This window comes from Rattus norvegicus, chromosome 11 (genome assembly GCF_021556685.1).
Source record: "Rattus norvegicus strain SHRSP/BbbUtx chromosome 11, alternate assembly SHRSP_T2T, whole genome shotgun sequence".
Lineage (NCBI taxonomy): Eukaryota > Metazoa > Chordata > Mammalia > Rodentia > Muridae > Rattus > Rattus norvegicus.
The window spans coordinates 80,207,444-80,230,577 of NC_141544.1; the positions used below are offsets into that span (position 1 = coordinate 80,207,444).

The 23,134-nt window shown below is 44.8% G+C and overlaps 1 protein-coding gene across 44 annotated transcripts in view; it reads left to right on the forward strand.

Moving 5' to 3' along the window:
* The window catches only part of Kalrn (kalirin, RhoGEF kinase), a 606,323-nt gene that overhangs the window by 238,285 nt on the left and 344,904 nt on the right, over positions 1 to 23,134 (forward strand). For all 44 annotated transcript variants that reach the window (XM_087576981.1, XM_087576985.1, XM_087576993.1 and 41 more), the window contains 2 exon segments: positions 1,873 to 1,995; positions 21,542 to 21,733. In XM_087576981.1, coding sequence (XP_087433107.1) covers positions 1,873 to 1,995; positions 21,542 to 21,733 — 315 coding nt within the window.

The window sequence follows — 23,134 nt, forward strand, 5'->3', positions numbered from 1 at the left end:
CTCTTTGTCCGGTCATTCAGGCTGCTGGTCTTCAGCTATCTGGTTTCTAAGTCAAGGCTTAACATAGGCTCTCCTTTTCTGGGGAGTGTAGTGTTCTTTGTTCCCTGTTAGTTGCTCATAAGAGCCTCTATCATATTTATAGACCTTTACTGTTGTGATTTAAGTTATACACACACACCACATACATTCACTCACACACCATAAATACACACACCATACACATACACACATACATTCACACACACAGACACACACACACCATATACATATACACATATATTCACACACACCATATACATACATACATACACACATACACACACACACACACACACACACACACACAAAAGAAACAATAATAATTATCGAAAAAGCGTTCATGAATTTGAGAGGATGCTGGGGGACATGGAGGAGTTGGAGGGAAGAGAGGAATTTTAATGATGAAAACGTGTTTTACTCAGTATGAAATTCTCTAAGCAAACAGAATCTGATCCACATCAGCTTTTACACTTCATAAAAGCCACCTAATTTCAGGAACCACCTTTTTAACATTTTTGACCCTATGTCACCTTGGGCATGGCAGGCATCCCATGCACACTGGTTAGACTTAAATGGAAAAGCAAGCTTAGTTTTCTCTGTAAGGAGAAGAGAGCACGGAAAAGCCAGAGCAGTTCATACCCTGTCTTAGCTTATCTGGTCCTCTCACCACCACCACCACACACACACACACACACACACACACACACACACACACACACACACACACACACAGCCTGAGAAGAGTGGCCTTCTTCACAGGTGCTGCCCACACCTTGCCTGGCTGTCTCACCTGAGTGTTCTGGACAGCAAACTACAAACCCTAACTTAGAGTGGACTGAGTAATAGAGGGGGAGAGTCTCGCCTCAGGTCCTCAGAAGTCCAGAGAGAAGATGGAACTTAGGCTCAGCTCAATCAGGGGTTTGGCTGTTTGCTGCAGCCGCCTTGACTCCACCCTTTGCTTTTATTGGCGTGTGGTAGATGGCTACAGCAGGCAGAATTGGTGACACGCAAGACAGTGTCAAAGGAAGAGACACCATGCCTAAAGAAGTGCTCCCCGGGGCTGGAGAGATGGCTCAGTGGTTAAGAGCACCGACTGCTCTTCCAGAGGTCCTGAGTTCAATTCCCAGCAACCACATGGTGGCTCACAACCATCTGTAATGAGATCTGATGCCCTCTTCTGGTGTGTCTGAAGACAGCGACAGTGTACTCATATATATAATAAATAAAAATATCTTTAAAAAATTAAAAAAAAAAGAAGTGCTCCCCGGCAGTTTCTCGCAAATGTCCCTACTTTCTTTATTGCATCGACTACATCATATTCTCATTTCTGAGACAGACTGAGTGCTTGGGAGGGAACATGCACTGGTTCTTATATCTGGTATCCTAAAGAGCTAGGAACTTCCTGGAACTGTGGCTCTGGTGAGTCTCCTTCTGTGTGGGGACTTCCAGGAGAAGTCATGGCTACCTGAATGAGTGGGCTAGGCCTCCTGGCTTGCTCTCTCAGTACCGGTCCTCAAAGCATTCTAAAGACTTTACAAAGGGCCAGTAGCTACCTTGGGATAATAACCACCACCATCCTATCCCACTTCTCGCCCTCATGGTCTCTTTTCCCTAGGCTCTATAGAGAGACGGAAGCTTCCTGTGAATTTTTATGCCAAAGAAATGAGGATTCTCCTGTAAACTCAGCCTGTAGCCTACCCTGACTCCAGGGAGATAGCAGCTTCTCCTTGGGAAACAGCTAGAGGGCTTTATTCTTCTCTGTAGCTTTGAATGCTTTGTTCTGCTTGACCTGTGACCTTTCTCGTCACTTTGTCCCCTTCTTCTCCCTTCTAGATGTTCGACTGGATAAGCCACAACAAGGAGTTATTTCTTCAGAGCCACACAGAGATCGGAGTCAGCTACCAGCATGCACTAGACCTCCAGACACAGCACAATCACTTTGCCATGAACTCCATGGTGAGTGGAAAGGTCGTTCTCAGTGTGCCTCTGGGACAGGACAAGAAAGGGCCGGCTGGGACAAAGGAAGAGGAGGAGCAAACGAATTAGAATAGGGAGCACTGACCACTCAAATCCTTTACCAGTGCACTTTCCAATATGGGGACCTGTGCAGGGCGCTGGGCCAGCCAGCTGTTCCTACAGCAGATCTCCACTCCACTTTGCACCATGAAAGGAATGTGCCTTGGGGTTGTAGGGGGCAGTAGCTCAGACAAGGCTGAAAGGCCAGAGAGTCACCAGTTCCACGTCACTGACTTCACTGACATTTTTTTTTTTTTTTTGGTCCCCAGCATGTGTGAGTCACTGAGCAGGGACAGAGAAGGGCTTAAAGCTATGTTGTATGGGGAAGTGTTGAATGACTTGTGGCTGCTCACAGAGGGAGGGAGAACCCTATGGGACGCACGATTGTTGCCTTCAGATAGTTGAGTGTTGAGTCAGAGAGAAGGGAGAAGAATTGTTTTATGTTGTTCTAGAAGGCAGAAGTTTCCAGAGGACGGCAGTCTGTGGAGTCGGCAGTGTGACTGACAGGGAGGGGAGGGACACGGGAGGGAGCACACATGATGGGAGTGTTCGGGTGGGCTTGAAGTTAGAAGAGACCATTTACTCTCAACGTGGCCACAGGGGATTTACCTCAATGTTTTAACTTCTTCATCTGTGACATATAAATTGTAACTATCCTAGAAGTTTGCTCAGGGAATCAACAAGATAATGGTAAAGAAGTTGGAACTGTGTCTGGCCCATGGTAGGTCATCAGTAAATGCAGGTATCATGGTAGACCTGGGAGTCTAGAGTGGGTAGCACGTGATCACTCAGACACCAGCTTTGGGGATGCTATGCTTCCTGTGTCAACGCTTCAAGGCTTCCTTTTGAAATCTTTGTCCTTAAACCTTCTTATATTCCAAACACATGGAGCCTACGAATGCATCCACCAAAGACACTGTTTTGTTTTGTTTTTTTTTTTTGTTTGTTTGTTTCTACTCCCTCGTTCTGGCTCTGTTGGTCCAAAGACACAGCTCCACCATCTTCCCTGAAAGAAACAAAGGGTATTCTTCACCCTTTGCAGCTTTGCCCCTGAGAGTGGGAGACAAACGGGAATCTGGAAGATGGCGGGGTAAGGAAGAAAATTCCATGGTCAACAAATCAACGGAATTGTTTTAAATGTGCTTCATACGGGACCCAACACGCTGAAGAAGAAATGATTCTATCCTGTGGTCGTTCGTTGTCCGCACACAGAGCTGAAACTCGGTCTCAGTGTCATCTGATGTACATTGCCAGATACGCTAAGTTAACCCAGGACATTAAACTCTAAGCAGCTGGAAGCCAGCTCAAAGTAGGCTCATCGCAGGTACCAGTGACAGAGTTAGAGCAGCCACCATCTCAGATGCTGCCAGACACTGGCCTGACAAAGTGTGAGACCAAACACAGCAGGCTCTAAGAAGTGACGTGTCCATTGGTCAGTTTCCAGGCACATTTCCGTGGTCAGTATCAACCTCAGTACCCATCTACAACTTTAAGGGGACAGGGTCATGTTGCTCCACTGCGGGCTGATTGGGAACAGTCGTAACAGGCGTAGGGAGCCACCACAGGCTGTTAACCAGAGATGGACACTGTAAGGTTTGCACAGGGAGATCATTAACCACAGAAAACAAGATCGTGAAGCCAGGTAGGAAAACCAACATGGTCCTGTGATGACACTGGGGCACAACCCAGTCTTGTGTACTCATCTAAATGTAGCTACCCCTCCCCTCCCAACTATAATTATTTCTTATCCCAGACTCAGTCCCACAGGAACAAAGTAATTGATCACAGGTGATTAGACTGTGAAGTCAAATCTAGTCAAGTTTGATTATCTGTGTGCCTTGTGGAGTTTCCCCTGAAGACAGTTACAAATTCTGTGTCAGAATTTTCACATCACCCAACTGCCTGGCCCCGAAGGCAGTCAGGCTCATTTTAATAAGCAGCAAAGGCAAACATAATTAGGGAGGTAAGGCTGCCACCAAGCCCCTTGAACCATGCGTTAAGAGCTAGACAGAGAGTGCCTTTGGCTGTGAATTATCTGCATTACTGCTCTCCCCAGTTACCGTGGGTAACTATGAGTTAACGGCACACTGAAAACCTTTACGGTGACAAATCTACTGTGGAAGTCATTTTCAGGACAAAAACAAGGAAGGAAATACTGAGGAGAGCATCTTCTGAACCTGGAAGGGGGAAGATTTAATACCAATAGCCAATTAGTGTGAAGCAATCCATCCACAGCCTCCCTTAGCTCCTCAGTGACTGAGCCAGCAGCAAGCAGCAGCAAGACCAGACGTCTGTAGCCTGATTAGGCTGGCTCTCCTCTCAGGCTGCTGAGGAAGGGAAGGGAAATCCCAGGATTGTTTGGTCAAATTGCATGGACACCCGTGCTTCATAAATGCAGCTCAGTGTCCTTGTTTTCTGGGAAGTTTACGGGCTTGTTATTAAAAGGAGCTTCCTACAAAGAGGGCTGGCATCGTTTCAAACAGGTGAATGGAGAGAATTACAGGCGCTTTCCCTGGCCTCGGTGATGAATGATGCTGCCAAGAAACAGATGAATGCCAGCAGCTACTCACGACTCCAGCCAATGACTTCAGGAATGATCAGTTCTTCAGGGAGAGTGGAGGAAAGGGGCAGGGATATGGATGGTTCTGTAAATTCATTGAGGCATTTCAGTCTCTGTTCTCTCTCTCTCTCTCTCTCTCTCTCTCTCTCTCTCTCTCTCTCCCCCCCCTCTGTCTGTCTGTCTCTCTCTCACACACACACATACACACACAACACACTCACACACAACACACACACACACAACACACATACACATACACACACAACACACAAGGCACATAGACATACACACAACACACATACACACACATACACACAACACACACACACACACACACACAAATCGTTTTGTAGTATACTTCCGGCTGCAGTTGAGTTCTTCACTGTTTAATCTTGTTTTACAACAGAACTAGACCCATGATTCTTAATTTGGGGAGGGTCATAGAGCCCTATTGTATAAAAGCTATGGGTCCTCTCTGCAGAGGAATATATATATACAGATGTTTTAAAATAGTTTTAAGAGAAACAATGCAGTGCTAAATCTTGATGATCAACCTCCCCAATTTTAGAACTCTAGAACTTGATAACTTCTTTTATTAGGTCACAGAACAAGTAACTGAGAGTCAGGTGTTGTGCCGGATGCTGGGGCTGTAGCAATGAACACACATACAGAGTCCTATTCCATAGAATTCATAAGAGAGACAGATGTTAAATGTATAACTTCATCAATAAATCCGTAATTACAAACCAACAGTCTCAAGTCGCAAAGCAAGGGTTGCTGGGACAATGGGAAGAGGCTGGATTCAGAGGAGGAGGGGACCAGGTGGCCTTGTCATTAGCAATCAGCATTGGCTTGACAAGCTCATTCATGCTCATCATGCATAACGTGAATTGAGGAATGTACATTAAGTCTTAGGTATATCAAATTGTATGAAGTTATCAGCTCATAAGTTACCCATTTATGTTTTTCCCCATGCCCACTGTTTACATACTGATTAAATATGTAATTCTAGCTAAGGTGACAGTTACTGAATATATTAGCTTTCTAGGAATGTTGTAGCAAATACCACAACTAGTGTGTCTTGGACATCAGAAATGAAGAAAAAACAAAGCCTAGGGCTGCAGCTCTGTGCTAGAACATTTCATAGCATGTATGTTCGAGGTCCAGGATTCTTCCCGCAGCAACATCATCACAAACAAACAAAGAGACCCGAAATGTATTACCTTGCAGTCTGGCAGCATGGACCCAGACCGACAGGCCAGCAAGATTGGGTTCTCCTGAGCCTCTCTCAGTGCCTTGGTAAAAGATGGTGCCTTCCTTCGTATGCCCTCACACAGTGTTTGCTCTGAGAGTGCACACACCTCTGGTGTGTCTGTATCCTGATGTCTTGGTTTTAGAAGACACGAGTTGGATTAGTCAGGGCCTCATACTAATACCTGCATTTTAAATTAACTACTACCCTTTCCCTAAATGTGAACACATTCTGAGATGCTAGGGCGTAGGGTTTCAACCCAGGGATGTGGGTTCAGTTCAGGACATAATACAGAAATCACTGTGTAAGTGCTGGGAAGAAAGTCAGAAACTTCCTCGGTTTTATTTATGACTTGTTACTAATAAAGGGCACCAATTAAGCACCCTGAGAAAGGTCCCCCACTCAGTATATACATCAACAAATCTGGAAGGAAAAGACTGAAACTCTTTAATCTTTAGGGTTTTGTTTTTTTTTTTCTCACAACGTGTTTTTTTTTTAAGTTCCTATAGGGGAATTCTAGTCTTCTGATCAATAATAATGATGACTGACTTGCTAAACCCAGTAGAAAGATATCCTCTGGTTCCCTGGTTTCCCTACAGTGCCTCAGGTTTTCTGAGCTCTCTGAGGCCTTTCTCTTTCTTAATTTTGCCTTCTGTTGGCAAATTCTCTATCCCCTGAGTGTGGCCTTCGCTGCTGGGAGCGAGAGTAGTTGGAAGTAAGTCAGAGTTAGTCTAGGGTAACTGGAAGTAAGTCAGAGTCCAGTCTACACAGAACAATCTTGTAGCTATCCATGTAAAGTTCACCCTTCATGTGACAGGCCCTAACTCACAGGAGCGTGTGCAAGTCTAATTCAGCCTTGTTTACACTTCAAACTAGCTTTCTCCTTGGGGGAAGAAATGAGTTGCTAATGACTCCTGTCTGGAGCTTTTAAAATATGGAATGGTATTCATTTTCTGTTCTTATGACGATCGGGAGGGCTCACAGTAGCAATGACGCTATGCTGTGATGGTAGATGTGCACATGAGCAGTGGGGGCCTCTCTGCCATCACATGTTTTATATTCAATGCTATTCGTCCATTCTGTAGAGGCGAACGCTGCATTTGATGGTATGCAAATCAAGCCACTTGCAAAAAGTTTGTGGTGGTCTCTCTGTTCTGAGGGGAAGTTACAAATGACAACTCCCTAGGGGAAGCCACAACTGCTGCACGAGATAAAAGATTCTAGGCAAGTGACCTCTTCACTCCAACATGTTGCTGTGTGTTACGCTGTCATTTTGATTGGGGAGGCCTCAAAGCAGGGTTCTACTCCACTTCCTGTAGTAGCAGAATTTCTAGATTCAGGTGGAAATACACACACACACACACACACACACACACACACACACACATACATACACACATGTCTGCTAATTCATGGACACATATTTATACCCTAGTGTCGGTGGGAATAGCAAAGCTCCTACGTTTGTTGTCCTAGAGGATGGGGAAAGGGAAGAGAGGGATGAAGAGAAGGAAGGAAGGAATGCTGTATGCATTTTTAAAAATTAGTATCATGTGGAAAGTTTGGTAAAAATGCATAATTCTCCTCTTTTTCCTCCTTCTGTCCTGGAAAATCACAGTCTCTGGCAGTGAGTCCCTGGGAATATGTATTTTTAACAATTTCCCCAAATAATTTATAGTCCCATTACAATGAGAAAGTTCTTGTTCCATAGCCTTTACATGTATAGTAGTTGTTCCCCCAAACAAAATATCTGAAGGCCCAAGAGAAGCCTTCCAATGTGATAACCCGAGGAGCTCTATGGACCTGCTCACTCCACCTTGAAACTAGAGAAAATTGTTTTAAAACACTAGTTAAAGTCTCTGGAGATCATTTGAAATTCCTGCAGAAAATAAGAAACATAAAAAGTAAATAAACAAATAAAAAATGAAAAAAACTCAAAATCATGGATTTGGAGTCAGGGATCCCCTCCCTCCTTTACCTTCCCAGTTCAGCGGGATAAAAACGACTCCATACTGCTTGCAACCCGGACTTTAGGTCCTCTGTCCTCCAGCTCCTAGCTGAAGGACTGCGTTCCCACGTAGGACATTTCTATTCCTGCCCCAAGCCGCCTGTTTTGCGGTTTGAGTATGAATGAGTATAGCCTAAAGGTGTGCAGTTATTCTTCAAAACCCTCACTCGGGAAACAGCGGCTGTGAGAATCTTAAGGGCTCCCCTTGATGGGTGAGACAAGGAAGGCATGAAGATTTGAGGTTACTCACCCCATACCCCTGAGAAGTTAACTCCTGAAGTGGAGGTTCCACCAAGGAAAGCACGGCCCCTCCAACCCAATGAATGGCTTGGAGATTTGATTGAGGGTAAAAATGTACTGTACAAAAAAACCTGAGTCGCAAATCTTTCCCCAGAGGAACTGACTTTATCTACAACAGAGATTACAGATGTTTAAGGCAATCGAGCTTTTAAAAGTGCCCTTGGGAGAACCTTGTAAAAGGCAGGGATTGGAGATGTAGATTAAACTTTAGACCTGATAGTGTAGCAAAGAAAATTGGGAAAGAAAAATCACAAAGGAAGTTCTTTATGCTGAAAGCAACTGTTCTCATTTGTCCACCATAACAGACAGTACTGGTAAAAATTAATTATGTAACTATAAAGGGCGATGCACAAATTCACTCTCTTCCTGTCTCTTCACTGATTTTAAAAACAGTTGTATAAAATAATATGTATATGTATTGTTGGGCCTATAACAGAAATTAATCAACTAGCACACACTAAGGAGATAGGTGGGTAAAATTCCATACTGTCCAAGGAAACATCTCCAGTAGAAACTGGAATCCTCAGCAGCAAATGAAAACTTGTAGAAATGGTAACTCAGATGCTAATAAACACAATCTATGACATATATTAACTCTCCTTTTCTATCTCAGTCTTAATAGGCATGCGATTATAAAAAAAGTTGTAATTATGGCAATGTAGTATTGAGTTTGAATCATTTATGAATATAATATATACAGGAACAATACCACAATGCATAGGGAAAGGGAATAAAGCTCTCTCCGGGAGAAATGTTTCCACAGTCACTGAATTAAATACCATACATCAGAAGCTGATTCTGCTAAGATATATTTCTTAGATAAGGAAGATAAGTTAAAAATAGTAAAAGTCAGTCAGTGCCGATACTGACATGCTACATTCGAAAGTATTCTATTAGTACAGAAGTGTAGGGGGAGCAGTGATGTAGGAAGAAATGCATGACAGATGGAGAAAAGCAGTCAGCAAACGTAGGTTCAACTGTGTCAGCCATGACCCCAGGACCTAGTGTGATGGCTCGATAGAATGCTTGCTGAATCAACATGAAGACCTGGGGTTGGATCTTCAGCACCTTGTGAAAAGCTGGGCATTTTGGTGTGCACAGGTAATTTCAGCCCTGAGAAAACAGACAGGTGCCTTACTGGAACTCCCTGACTGGCCAGCCTAGCTAAATTGGTGATCTCTAGTGTTTTCTGGTGGTTCAGTAAAAGACCCTATGTCAAAAATCAGATGGAGAACTATGTTCATACCAGCCTTATTTATAATAGCCAGAAGCTGGAAAGAACCTAGATGCCCTTCAATAGAGGAATGGATACAGAAAATGTGGTACATCTACACAATGAAGTACTACCCAGCTTTCAAAAACAATGACTTCATGAAATTCATAGGCAAATGGATGGAACTAGAAAATATCATCCTGAATGAGGTAACCCAATCACAGAAAAACACACATGGTATGCACTCACTGATAAGTAGATATTAGCCCAAAAGCTCGAATTACCCAAGATGCAATGCACTGACCACGTGAAACTCAAGAAGGATGACCAAAATGCGGATGCTTTACTCCTTCTTAAAAAGAACAAAAATATCCATAGGAGGGTATAGGGAGGCAAAGTTTTGAGTAGAGGCTGAAGGAATGCCCATTCAGAGCCTGCCCCAAATGTGACCCATATATATACAGCCACCAAATCTAGATAAGATTGATGAAGGTAGAAAATGCATGCTGAAAGGGACTGGATATAGATCTCTCCTGAGAGACACATCCAGAGCATGTCCAGTACAGAGGTCAATGCTAGCAGCAAACCACAGAACTGAGAACAGACCCCCTTGGGGGGAATTACAGGAAGGATTGAAAGAATTGAAGGAGCTTGCAACCCCATAAGAACAACAATGCCAACCAACCAGAGCTTCCAGGGACTAAACCACTACCGAAAGGCTATACATGGACTGACCCTGGGCTCCAACTACATATGTAGCAGAGAGTAGCCTTGTTGGGGCACCAGGGGAAGGAATCCCTTGGTCCTGCCAAGGTTGGATCCCCAGTGTAGGGGATTGTGGGGGGATATAAGAGGGGGTGAAATAAGAGGGGGTGAATGGGGAGGGGAACATCTTTATAGAATGGGAGGGGGAGGGGTTAGGGGGCTGATGGACAGGAAACCAGGAAAGCGAATAACATTTGAAATGTAAATAAGAAATACCCAATTTTTAAAAAAAAAATGAAAAAAAATTAGATGGAGACAAACTAAGGAGGACACGCAATGTTGACCTTTGACCTGCACACACATGTGCTTATACAGTAACTTACACATGTGCACACACATGAATAGCTATACTCAAACAACATACACACACAAAAATAATGGAGGGAGGGTGAGAGAAGTAAACAGAGGTGTGGATCGTGAGGTTTCAGAAAGCCAGTGCCTAAATGGGTGGTTCCCACAGGAGATGCCCTTGAGAATCAAAGACACACAGTGGTTGAATGTTTCAAGGATGGAAAAATGCCAAGCCATCATCCAGAGTAATGCAGGTTTGCATCCAGACACCCCCCCTCGTGGAATCGCTGGCTGAATATATGTTGTAGGCCCAGCAACAAAACTTGTGTTCAGGAATCCCTGGTCTTGGTGGCCTTTAAAGTTCACATGGCCTGAGCTTCCTTTTGAAATTCTGATCCTAAGGACGGAAACAGAACCACTTCTGCATGCTCCCTGCTGACAGGAGGAAGGGGGATCAGTGTTTCTGGGGATTACACGTTAGCCAGGCCTGCCAGAGAACCTGAGAGGCCAAGCACCGAGTGCCGTGCCAGCCAGCTTGTTCTTATCAGTCATGTTCAACAGGATGCAATGTTTGTATTTCTACAAACAGCTTCATGGGTGGAATTTCCCTTTTCTGGCCACTCAGTAGGAGGAATAGAATTTATTTTCTGGCCGACCCTAGACCCATTTATGACCTTCGGGCTTGGCACCATTGTCAGTATTGGCACTGTGGAGAAGAGCAGAACAGAGCATGCTCAGAACTCAGCTATGGGGAGGTGGGTGCCTGCATGTAAGGCCACAGGCCTCTACTCTTACTCTTCACCCTGACACCTGAGAGCTTTTAAAAGCATGCTGTATTTGGCTCCTGTCGCCCTAGAGTGTGGTTTAACTGTACAGAGTGAACCCTAGGAAGTCTCTTCAAGATTGGGAATCGACTGGAGATTGGACAGTCCAATGCGAAGAAATGAAGTCAACCGGCATGAGCCCTGCATTGAGCTCTACAGTTGATCATTGTTACCTAGGAGGGTTGTTTGGAGAATGAAGACTCCCCTACCCAGTGTCAAGCACCTGCCTGTCTTCACCCCTTCTTTCTTGGTCCCCACCAATGCTTCTGATGCCCTTTTGCCTTTGTGCACTGTCCCCAGTCAGCTCTGTTTGGAGGGGAAGCACCAGAGTCCTTAGGCTTAGGAAGAACATCTCAACATCATTCCAGCGCATTGCACCGGCTCAGACACCGCTGCTCAGCCATTGGCCCAGGCTGATTCCAGGAAGTTTCTCTGAGCTAATGCCGAGGGCTTGGGTGACAGTTTAACCTCTGACTCAGTGTTCTGTGTTGATTGACATCTCTTCTAGGTCCTAGATTGTTGTCCCTCTGCCTTACTACTGCTTCTCTGCTCAAAGCTCTGGCACCCCTGATTTCACTGCTAGCTGCTGTTCTGTGGGGACTTTCTAGCTTCACGGTTTTGCCCTTGGCTGTTTGTGTGGTATTCTCTATGTCTTCTCCCTAGCCTCCCTCAGCTCACCTACACATGCCGGTCTACATAACTTCCTGTTCAGGTCTAGATCTGCAGATGCCAGGAGGTGCATTTGTGTGAAATTCAGTCAGTGCTGACACATGCCCCTGGGTTGGTGTCCCCTGGAGTTAAATGAAAGGCATGAAATGGCTCATGAAACCTGGTGTCTCAGCGAGCTAACATACACCAAAGGCCTTATACCCTGTAAAGCATGACACGAGTGGGAAGTGTCAGAGGTAACAAGCAGCAGCGATATTCATGGGTCATCCCGGCCACCGATGGCACTGACCATGAGCCAAGTGATGGCCGGAGACCGATCAAAGGCACAGCAAAATGTTTGCAAGTCAGATATTTACAAGGTGTGAGAGCTCAGGACCAAGTGGACTGATTGGAGAGAACAGTAAAAGACAGAGAGAGGTCAGAGTTCATGGCACAGCTGAAGGGCTAGAGTAAGAAAGAACAAAAGATTCTTTTGACACAAAACACTCATCTCAGACTATCACCGGAGTTGCCTTGTCCCTGTCTCTTGTCACTACTCTAAGCCACCATCAGGTTCTGCATCTCTCCTTCACAACCTGCTCATCTGCTGTAGGTAACCTGGTTACCTGCTGTTTCTTGACTCTGGTGGTCTTTGCTCCACTGTTCCTCTACCAGGGGTCTCTCTTTCTAGATAACCACATTTCCCTCTCTACTCCCCCTTGAGACAAGCCAAGGTACTGCTGCTGCCCTGCCCTGGCTCTGTCTTTTGTAGCATTCCTGTCCCCTTATGCTCTGTCTTTTCCCAGACTTATTTTATGTGGCACCAAAATACATTCTCATCAGCTTACTCTCTGGTGTTCCTAGTGGCACGCAAGACCCATGGGCATAAGAATTTTGCATCTTGGTTCTTCCTTGTGCCAAGCCTTGATAGCTGGATGGATGGGTGGATGGATGGATGGATGGATGCATGGATGGACGGACCAACAGACATAATAAATATATAAAAAAATAAAGTTAAAATTTGAATAATAAAGCAAGATACTGACCAAAGGGATCTTGAAATCCTGGACTTCTTGTGTTCTGTGTAGACAAATTCCTGTTTGTAGCCCTGGGTTTCCTGGTAGATAGTGTTGTTCCTCGAGGGAAGAGCCTGGAAGAAGTTCACCTCCCAGGTCTCCTTGCCCATTGTAGAAAGGGACTAATCTGCGAATTCCAGAGCTAGTCAAGAGTACGACAGATAGTCTTCCAAGATGGGGACACTTAATTCTCTCTCCAGAGGCCATGTTTCCTCGGGATGTGATTCACAATACCTTTGGAAGAAATGGCACTTCACCATATCCCATCGCCAGTAGCAAACATTCTCAGTCAGCCTGATTTCTTTCACATTCAGGACAAAGTCAAACATCCTGGCAAAAACAAGCCAGGTCACAGGGTGCCAACTGCAGCTGTGTTTCCTTTCTCGTGTAGCCTTAGGCAAGGCATTCACATTCCTCACTACCTCCTCTGTAGCCTGAGGATAAGAGCAGGTCCTTTGCTGGGAATTTTGTGAGGGGAAAATGTGGTTTTGCTTTCAGACACACACTTAAGGTGGTGGTGTGCTTGGCAACTATCCGCCTATTCTTGTTGTCAGGTCAGAAATGCTCTAAGGAATTACCTTTCTTTCAGACAGCTCCTCGGAGTTGCCAAGTGTGGGACTTCTCAGGCATTCAGGTGCATCCCTGTCACCGGGGGCAAGCATGTTATAGTGCTGGTTTGACACAGAAGGTCAGCAGGGGCCCACCCTCTCAGCTACTGCTGCCCAAGACTATGCTCTAGCTAAGCCCTGTCCAAGAAGGCCAAGGGTTAGATGGAATAATGAGGAATGCATTTACCTGAAGTTTCAGCTTCTGGTAAGCATTGAAGCATTAAAGATGGCCTAAAATTACCACATGCCACGGAAGGGCTGTGTTGTTCCTAATCACGTTCTCTGCTGGTGTCCTCGAGTCTAATGCCAGCGGTAGCTGACTTTTTATTCTGGCAGTGATGTTGTCTATCTCTCAATCCATTTGTCATGTGTCCATCTTTCTATCTACATTCACACACACACACACACACACACACACACACACACACACACACACACACACACACACACATACCTCCTCCATGGAGGCTTCTCTCCCCGTGCCAAGAAAGGGGAAGGGCATTTCTCTTTTCCTTCAGCCTGCTGTGGGTTTCTGTGGCCCTCTGACATATGGCCAGGCAATTGTTTTCACGGCTGTTTAATGGTTTGTGAAGCAATTGCTGGAGAAAACATCTCTCCAACAAGCCAGGCCAGAGGGGCAAAAGGATTTGTGGGCCAATGTTATCTTTGCTGAGCACTAGGCTATTCCTACTCTTTCCTCTCTGTAGCCAGCAATGACAGATGGCTTCCACCTGGACGGACCTACTGTTTAGCCAACCCAGAGCAGATAGCCATCCATCAGCTTTCCCATTGGCCCCCTAGAGGGCAGCCTGTGGTTAGTGAGGGAGCAGGGTTAGAGGTTTTGCTTAGAGCTCATTGCTTCCCATAGCTGCTGCATTGTAGCTCCAAGCGTCATCAGTCGCTACTCCAGATGTTACAGCCCCGATGTCCATATGTTCCGAGGTGGGATCAGCAGGTTTACATGGTAATGTTAAACTAATTAATCATAAACCGATGCTTTAGGACCCAAAGTGGGTGTGGAATTACAAAGATATCAATGCTACACATTAAGCTAGGGAGAGAGGAAAGGCTAGCCTAAGCTTCGATATGGTCTCTATTTTCTTACCAATACTGGGCATTATTGTGAGAAAATCTCTGAATAGCTTCCCATAACACTCTTTAAGTAACAAGATTAAAAATGTAAGTTGCCGGACACAAGAAAAAAAAGAAGCAATAAGAAAGGGGGTTATCGGAGTAGAGATTGAAGCTCTGGTTCTGTCTCATTTGTTCTCTTTGTGACGCTGAACTCGCCATTCAACTGACTTAATGAACATTAAGCAAACCTAAGTGAAGTCAAGATGTATCGACGTTCTGTTTTTACTTTCTAAGTATAAAATGATATTGCTACATGAACTTAGCTTCTGAAAAGCTTCTAATAAGGTGGGTTTCCATTCCTCATAACAGTAGTCATTAAAACCCTCCTTGTTTCATTATTTGCAAATTGACTCTATTATTTTTTTAAAAAAATTAAAGCTTTACTGAACTCAAAAAGGGAAAATATGAGAAGTTTTAATGTTGACTACATGTAGCCTGGCCGGATAAATAGTTAAATAAACTTAATTTTAATTAAAAATGCAAAATTTGTTAAGAATCAAACATATCCCCCAGCTACCCAAAGTATTCAAAGTGGAAAAGAAACTTCAAATAATTTTTGCTCTTCAATAAGAATGGGAGCTGGAGTTGACTCGGTTGCTCAAGGCCTTGGCTAGTGTGCGCAGAGGCTTCAGTCCGCAGCCCTGATAACAAAAGGAAGCTGGATAGAAATAGGAGGCTGGGCATAAACTCCACAGCCTTGTAAACCACAGAGAGGGGATATTTTTTTAACTGGATGGAAAGAGAATCTCCTCCATTTATATTTAAGGACACAATTATTCCTGATAATTAATGCATATGTTCTCTAATTAGGAATATATTTTAAACCAGCTTTTATATGCCTAAGAGAATTAACAGGAGAAGAGAGTCCTAAGAGCTACCAACCATCGTGTGTAGCGACTACAGAACGTCAGCTAACAGCGCTCAGTTGTGTATGTGTGTCCCTGGTGTGCACAGTGTTTTTGTCAATCGATGCAATCCTATTTTTCTTAAGTTTTTAACATTTGATTTTTTGACCTAAATGGTTTTCTGAGCATGTTGGCCCTTGACCAGTCATTGGTCTTGGTTTCCCATGTAGCTTTGGATTTGGGAGTCAAGGGCTCTAGGACTTGTCAAAAGGATCGAGTCCCAGTGGTATTGGGCAGATAGGCCATGACTTTATATCCATATGTGACCATGAAAATGCGATGGTTCCATTAACTGGTATGGGATTAAGAGCCATGCCTGGGACTCGTTCTCTGCAGAGATGAAACATCTGTGTGATGACTTTCTGCTACCTCTGGAGGTAAAGTCATACCATGCCTAGAGCATGAAAATGAAGATCCCATGCCCATCAAAGGGAGGAAGGTCCTTTCCTGTCTGGCAGTCCTGTCAGAGAGAAGCAGAACACTCTCTGTCCCCTTGGGTGAGGACAAGCCAGCCCAACTGTGGGTGCTGTGGATGTGGCAAGCACATTCCAAGCAGTAGAGCGATCTCAAGTCTCATTCAAGCCTTCTGGCCATCTGTTTCTCCAACTTAAGGAGTGGAAGCACACTACATCAGAAGAATGTAGCGTAGACAGTGTTGCCAGAAGGGCGTGACTTCTCAGGTCTCTCTGGATAGAGGAAATCCTTGTCGATAACTCAGAACTTCGGTCACTTACCTCCTCCTAGGGCTCAGGTATCTGCCAGAAAAGGGTAGAGTAGTAAGGGGGAGGGGCTGGCAGCTGTACAGCTGGCACACATGTGTCAGGTGCTGTGGAAGGCGGATCTTCCCAGGAATGGTGGGGAACATTGTGCTGTACTCTCTGTGAACCAGCCTGGGACTTTGACAGCTCACGGTGCCTCAGGTTGTGAATGCTGGCATATTTTTGATTGTGATTTTTAACCAATACTTTGATGTGGTTTGTACAGGTTGGGGGACAATGCTAGCCTGCTGAAACTGGACAAGGGAAAAGATAATGCTGTTTGTCCCATCGACAGTTATCAGGCAACTTATTGGATGCTTTGTGTTACCTCATAACACACAGTGTCTAGTCAGCGTGAAGCCTGTGACCACAGGGCTACGATGTTTGTCCCAGTTCTTAGAAGGAAAGTGAATGGGATTCAAATAATGCAGACTTCAGGTGATCATCACCTTAGCAACCAGCCCCTGATGCAGAGCTCGTAAGGTTGCTCACATCATAGCTTGTTTCTCCTAGAGCTTCTGTCTCCTCCACAAAAGGAATCTAATTCATAAAGATACCCTTCTTTTTTGGAAATAGATTTTTCTGCAAAGCTCTCAGTATCTTTGTCAGTAAGCATCTTTGCATGTTTTCATCGCCACATGGGGTGTTCAATGTGAGAGCTCTTTCTGGAAGGCTGAAAGCCAAATAGTTCTTAGGAAAAAATGGCTGCTTCATTGATTTCAGTGGTCACAGAAGATGACAGGGCCACACAAGAAGGAGCTGTTCTAGCCCGTGATCTCCAATCAATGATGCCAAGAAGGAAACAAATGATTGGAGATTCCATAGGCAGCAGAAGGGGTCAGGGTGCAATAGAGACGTTTGCGAATCAGCAAGATTTTGCTGGACTTAAGTTTTTCCTTCTTGCGACCAAATGACAAGGAATGACGGTAGTTGATACAACAGACCATGAGGCAACTCTACTTCGTTCTGTAGAGGGGATTGTAGTTATAGCTCACACTGTACTTAGACTTTTAAAAAGTGACGATGGCCACGATAAGAATAGTCATAGTGATGGGTTCGGTCCCCAGCTCCGAAAAAAAGAAAAAAAAAAGAATAGTCGTAGTGAGTCTGAGTGTATATGGAAAATTTAACAAATCTATTCTGAAGATAGTCATTGGCTGAACATGGTTACCACAGTCTAAAATCTCAGCACTTAGTGGGTAGAAGCAGGAGGATCAGAAGTCCAAAGTCACCTTCACCTAAACAGTGTGTTTGAGGTTACTATGTGCACAAAGAAACATGCCTCATGCCAACTATATCAGTCAAGTTATCTTCTGGTTTGTGTGAGAAGCTCTGCTGAGGGAGAGGGTGTGGAGAGAGGGTGTGGAGAGGGCAGGACTGTTGGTCATGTAGAACATGAAGAATTCGGGCAATCCAGCTGCAGAATTGGTGTTCGTGCCGCAAAGCAGTGAAGAGCCGAGCTGTAGCCCGTGGACGGCAAGGCTGAGCTGCATACTTCTCAGGTAGGCAGCACCATCCTTGCCTCCTTGACACTGCCGACCCCGAAATGAGGTCTCTGAGATCACCTCGTTCAGCTCCCTTATCTTACAAGTGAGGAAACCGAGGCACAGAGGCATCCTGACAGCTTAAGTGGGTGTCCTTGCTGGAGTCCTTGCTGGAGGCAGGACTTACATATATTTCCTCTGGTTCGGTGCCGGTGATGCCCTGACTGGCAGGCAGCTGTGCAGAAGCATTTGTGGAGCAGCGAAAGTAGAGGGAATGTCTATAGCAGTTTTAAAAGGCTGACGAAACCGCCTAGGGTGGGCTCGACTCTCACATGCTCTTCAAAAGAGACAGGACCATCACACGTAAGAACGACAGAAGAGGCTAAGAGCACAGGCTTAGCAATGCCTTTATTTCCAGTGACCAAACACCCTACTCGATTACTCACTTAGTCGGGGTGTTTTACCCCCCTCTGCTTTCCCAGCATTTGGAGACCCTCCTTGCTCCACCTCACTTTAAATCTGGTTCGTGGCCATCCTTTTACTCAGGGTTGTTTTAGAACCTGTCCACCTGTTTCCCTCAGGTTCTAGGTTAAGGATATGAACAGTGCAATAGCAGTGTCACTTGCCTCGGTATCCTGGTGTTTGCCATGGGAACTGCAGGGAGAAACATGAGCAAACACAGGAGTCAGTTACCCAACGTCCCTACAGTGTGGGGCGTAGCCCCAGCATTTGCTGTAACGCACAGTAACTGCTTTAGCATAATGCATAGTTTTAACAGGACAGCTCTCTGTCCACTGGTGAGGAAACATAAGGCCATTTTCTCTGAGGTTAGCATCCAGAATGTGACATTAAGCTCTGGTCTTTTTTTGTTTGATTTCTACGTTCCTCTGTGATCACAGGTTTAGGGTGGAGGGGACCATGGAGAGCTGCCAGCATCCCCATCCCCTCAGAGTTGGGGAGCCCTTCCCACCACTTCTGTTAGTAGCTCAAACCCTTCTCTTTCTGTATCCTCAATGACTTACTTCTATCTTTGTGGAGCCGTGGTTCTCTATCTTCCTAATGCTGACCCTTTAATACAGTTTCTCATGCCTTGGTGACCCCCAACCGTAAATTTATTTTTATCACTACTTCGTGACTGCAATTTTACTACTATTATGAATTATAATACAAATATCTGTTTTCTAATGGGCTTAGGTGACCCCTATGAAAGGGTCATTTGACACCCAGAGGGGTCACGGACCACAGGTTGAGAACCACTGCTGTGGAAATGCTTATTTAATTTTCCTTTAAACCATAGCCATTTGAAAATCTGTCTTACATGGTGAACTCTGAGGGAATGGAATAGGTGGGCAGGAATTCTCTCCCACTCTTTGGTCTCTTGCAGCCCCTAACACAGAGCCTGCCCAACTCTATAAATATTTGAATGAGTGACAAGCTGTCAACAGTCTCCTGAGGTGGCCACAGTAGGACATCTGTGATCACTGTCTGTGTTCCCTGGGAGGGAGGAGAATGCAAACACAGGGTGACAAAGGTGACAAATGTCTTACTCTTCCTGCTTTCTTGTACCCTGTGTGACCAAAGCTGAACACCAGGCCTTCCTCTGGGACAGGAAAACTGAATGCTGTGAAGTGTCCATGTAGGAGAGGAAGCTTCTGGGACTGGAACCCACCTGGGAGACCTGCTTTATGAGGCATTACTAATCCTTATAAATTCTCTATCCACTTTCCCATAGGCACCCTGGGCATGGTCTGCAGACTGCTATGCAGACAATAGCTTACTGTGTGTCTCTGGCCTCTAGAGTGTGGTTGGCCTGTGGGAGGTCAGGCTGCAAATGCCAGAGTTACTCTAGGAGGGACCTTTAGCACTAGGGCTTAATGTGCCAATAACTCAGACCCTACACCTGTCAGCGGGATCTGTAGGAGGTGTGTTTTATAGTTTCTTCAAAGGTCTCCAGAGAGACTGAACCCAGCTGCTCACAGCACTAACCTACTGATAAAAACACCCTTTATCCACCCCACTCATGACTCGTTTTTCCCCCTCACTGTGCTTCCTGGGAGAGTGCCCAAACCAAGCATTTCCCTGAAATCTCCTGACTGCCACAGTCTGCTTTATAACATCAAACATCAGTGACAGAAGCAGGATGTTGGGGGAGGACTTCACTGTTGTCTCCTAGAAAACTATTAAAACCAGCACCGCCGATTTTCTTTCTTTTTCCCCTCTTCTATTTCAGTATGCAATGGGGTTTTGTTTCTTGTTTCTGGTTTTTTTTTCCCCCCTTTCTGGCAGTTCTATAAATAGTTTAATTTTTCAGTGGATGTGTGTTCTAACTCAGAAAACAGTGCTGATAGCAATTCTTAATTCTATAAAGAATGGTTGTTTCTCCTGAGAACAGCCAGTGCTGTTCTACCTCCCTTAAGGAAATGAACCATCTGTAGAAGGGGTCACACCACACTAAGAACAGAGTCAGTACACGGGGGCCTTCAGACACCAGAATGGATTTGTGCTTACGTACCCCACTTAACCTTTTAAACCTCCGCAGAGACCTTTTAAATTGAGAGAGACCTTATCGTCCTGGGCCAGGTTTGAGATGGAGTGTGTGGAGGTTGGGGACAGTTGAGATGAATGGGGATTGGGAAGGGAAAATAAGAGAACCCTCATTATGCCTGCTCGAGTGTTAATGAACTACCGCACAGCTCATAGAGCCCAGGGAAACTGCTGCCGCTGAGGAGAATTTATCATCATCTGAGAAGATTTGTAACAGGAGCGAGCGTGTGAATAACCTGGTTCCTGGTCCTCCAGGCATCCTGTGTGCTGAAGAGCTCCCTTAAGGATGCCACATTACATGGCTGCTTTGACAGACAATTAATAGGAGAGAGCAGTTAAAAATAATCAGGATCGCCGCTGCGCTCCGTTGGTAGGGTTTTCCTTTTGTCTTGTTCCTTCCAGGGGAGCTTTCTCCTGGCCTAGTATAAAACAACATACATGTGCCAACAACACCCAGTGTGGAAAGGGGACAGCAGGTCGAGGAAGTCCCTGCAGATGCCCTAAGGCACATCTGTTGGTGCCTTGCAGAATCAAGGAGGGAAATGTTCCTAGGTCACACAGGGAGAATCAGGGGCCATTGCAACCTCCAAACTCTGTCTTTATGAACACTCTGGCTAGTAGCTCGTGCCTCAGGTCTTTTAATGAGGAACGAGAAGATAGGAAGGGTGGGAGGGACACCTTTGTCAGGTGATGGGAGGCTGATTAATTACAATAAACCATTCTGCTATATTGTAGGGGACAGTTAAACCTTGTGTACAGCTCTTTAGAGTAAGAGTGATGATGTCCTTGCTTCCTTTGGCTCCTACCATGATCCATAGCTTCCATTGAGAGTAGCTTCATTGATTGTGACGGTTCGGTAAGAGTCCATGTAAAGACTGCACTAATGCTTGTCTTTGGCATACATACAATCTGTGTTGGTTCTCTGACTGAAATGTTTCAGCTTTGTAAGGATTTTTCTTGGGCCTATTCTGTACAAATACCAAGCCTATCCCAGTCTCTCAGGCTTTAAGTTTTGAGTAGTCTCCTTCTCCCAAGTATTCCTCTCCCAGCAATGCTCAATGAATGGCCACCTTTTCCGTCTTCCCCACTAAGTCTTTACTCTGCTTTGCCTCCTAGAATGCCTATGTCAACATCAACCGCATCATGTCTGTCGCATCCCGCCTCTCAGAGGCTGGCCATTATGCCTCCCAGCAAATCAAGCAGATCTCCACGCAGCTAGACCAGGAGTGGAAGAGCTTTGCTGCTGCCCTGGATGAACGCAGTACAATCCTGGCCATGTCTGCTGTGTTCCACCAGAAGGCAGAGCAGGTAAGAACACACATACACACTCTCCATAGAGACCCTAAAATCCCATTGAATAGGTTTGGTAATAAACCTTATTCTGTCCTACATATACAAGGAACATTGGTAACTTATGGCTATAGTTTTCATATAAACAGGAGAGGATTCAGAAAGTATTTGTTTTCTGCTTGTAAGTGATATGTGTGTGTGAGTGTGCATGGTATATGTGGTGTGTGTGTGGTGTGTGTGCGGTATGTGTGTGATATGTGTGGCATGTGTGTATGAATGTGTATGGTGTGTGTTTGTTGTGTGTGTATGTGATTTTTGTATGATATGTATGCATGTGTGAATATGTGTGTATATGTGTGTGTGGTATGTGTGAATGGTGTGTGTGGTATATGTGTGTGTGGTGTGTGTCAGTGTGTGTGTGAGTATGTGTGTGTGTATATGTATGTGTGGTATATGTGTGTATGTGAGTATGTGTGTATGTATGCATGTATGTGTATTATGTATATGTGTGGGTGATTAGTGTACTCTGAATAGAGACTAGAGGAATGAAAGAGTGTTGGTTCGAGTCCTGAGAGCAGAGGAAACTGGTTTTATAGGAAGCATACGTTAGATACACGCTGTGGATAATGAGAAGTCAGTAAGAATTCAGTGGGCAGGAATATCTGTTGCGACCTGCAGTAGCTATAGCAGTCTGTTTTACAAAAAGGAACACTGAATCTTAAAGCACAGGACCTGTCCAAGAGCCTGTGGTATGTCAGGTACTGACTCAAACCAGTTCTGGAAAATGGCTTGTTAGTTTTTTTTTTTTCAGAAATTTTGTGAGTTAATTGTTCGACATTTCCATATGCCAAATTCCTCACCTATTAGAATCTGTTCTTGAGGTTAGATTTGTGTGTTCTGTGATGGGGATCCTGTAGGGTTGCACACTCCTGACCATCTCTTTCCAATTCACACTCTATGATGTTGCAGTTGATAGATTAAAATGTTAAAAATGTGAGAGTGTAATACCCCAGAAGTTGTCAGAGCAGGTCTTGAAGAGCTACTCTTAGAATCTTAAGAAAATGGAAGGGCGTAGGTTTTAAAATGCACTCTTCAAATGTATTTTGTCTATAACTGTCACAGTGTGAGTAGCATCTGAAGTCCAGGAATGTCTTTTCAGTATTCACACTCACACACATCACTGAGGGGCAAGCTTTGGTCTTACTCCCTAATGTAATGTAAGCAAAATGATCACAGTGTTGTGTTGGAACAATGTGAGCTTGTCTCTTACTACCAACCGTACATCGACTACAGATACAAGAGTTTCTCAAAAGTACCCATAAGAGTAGATTTGCTATATGAAACTACAAAGCAGAGAATTGTATAAGTTATCCTTTTGTAAACTGTAAGTTACAGTCTTTATATTAATAAAATATATGT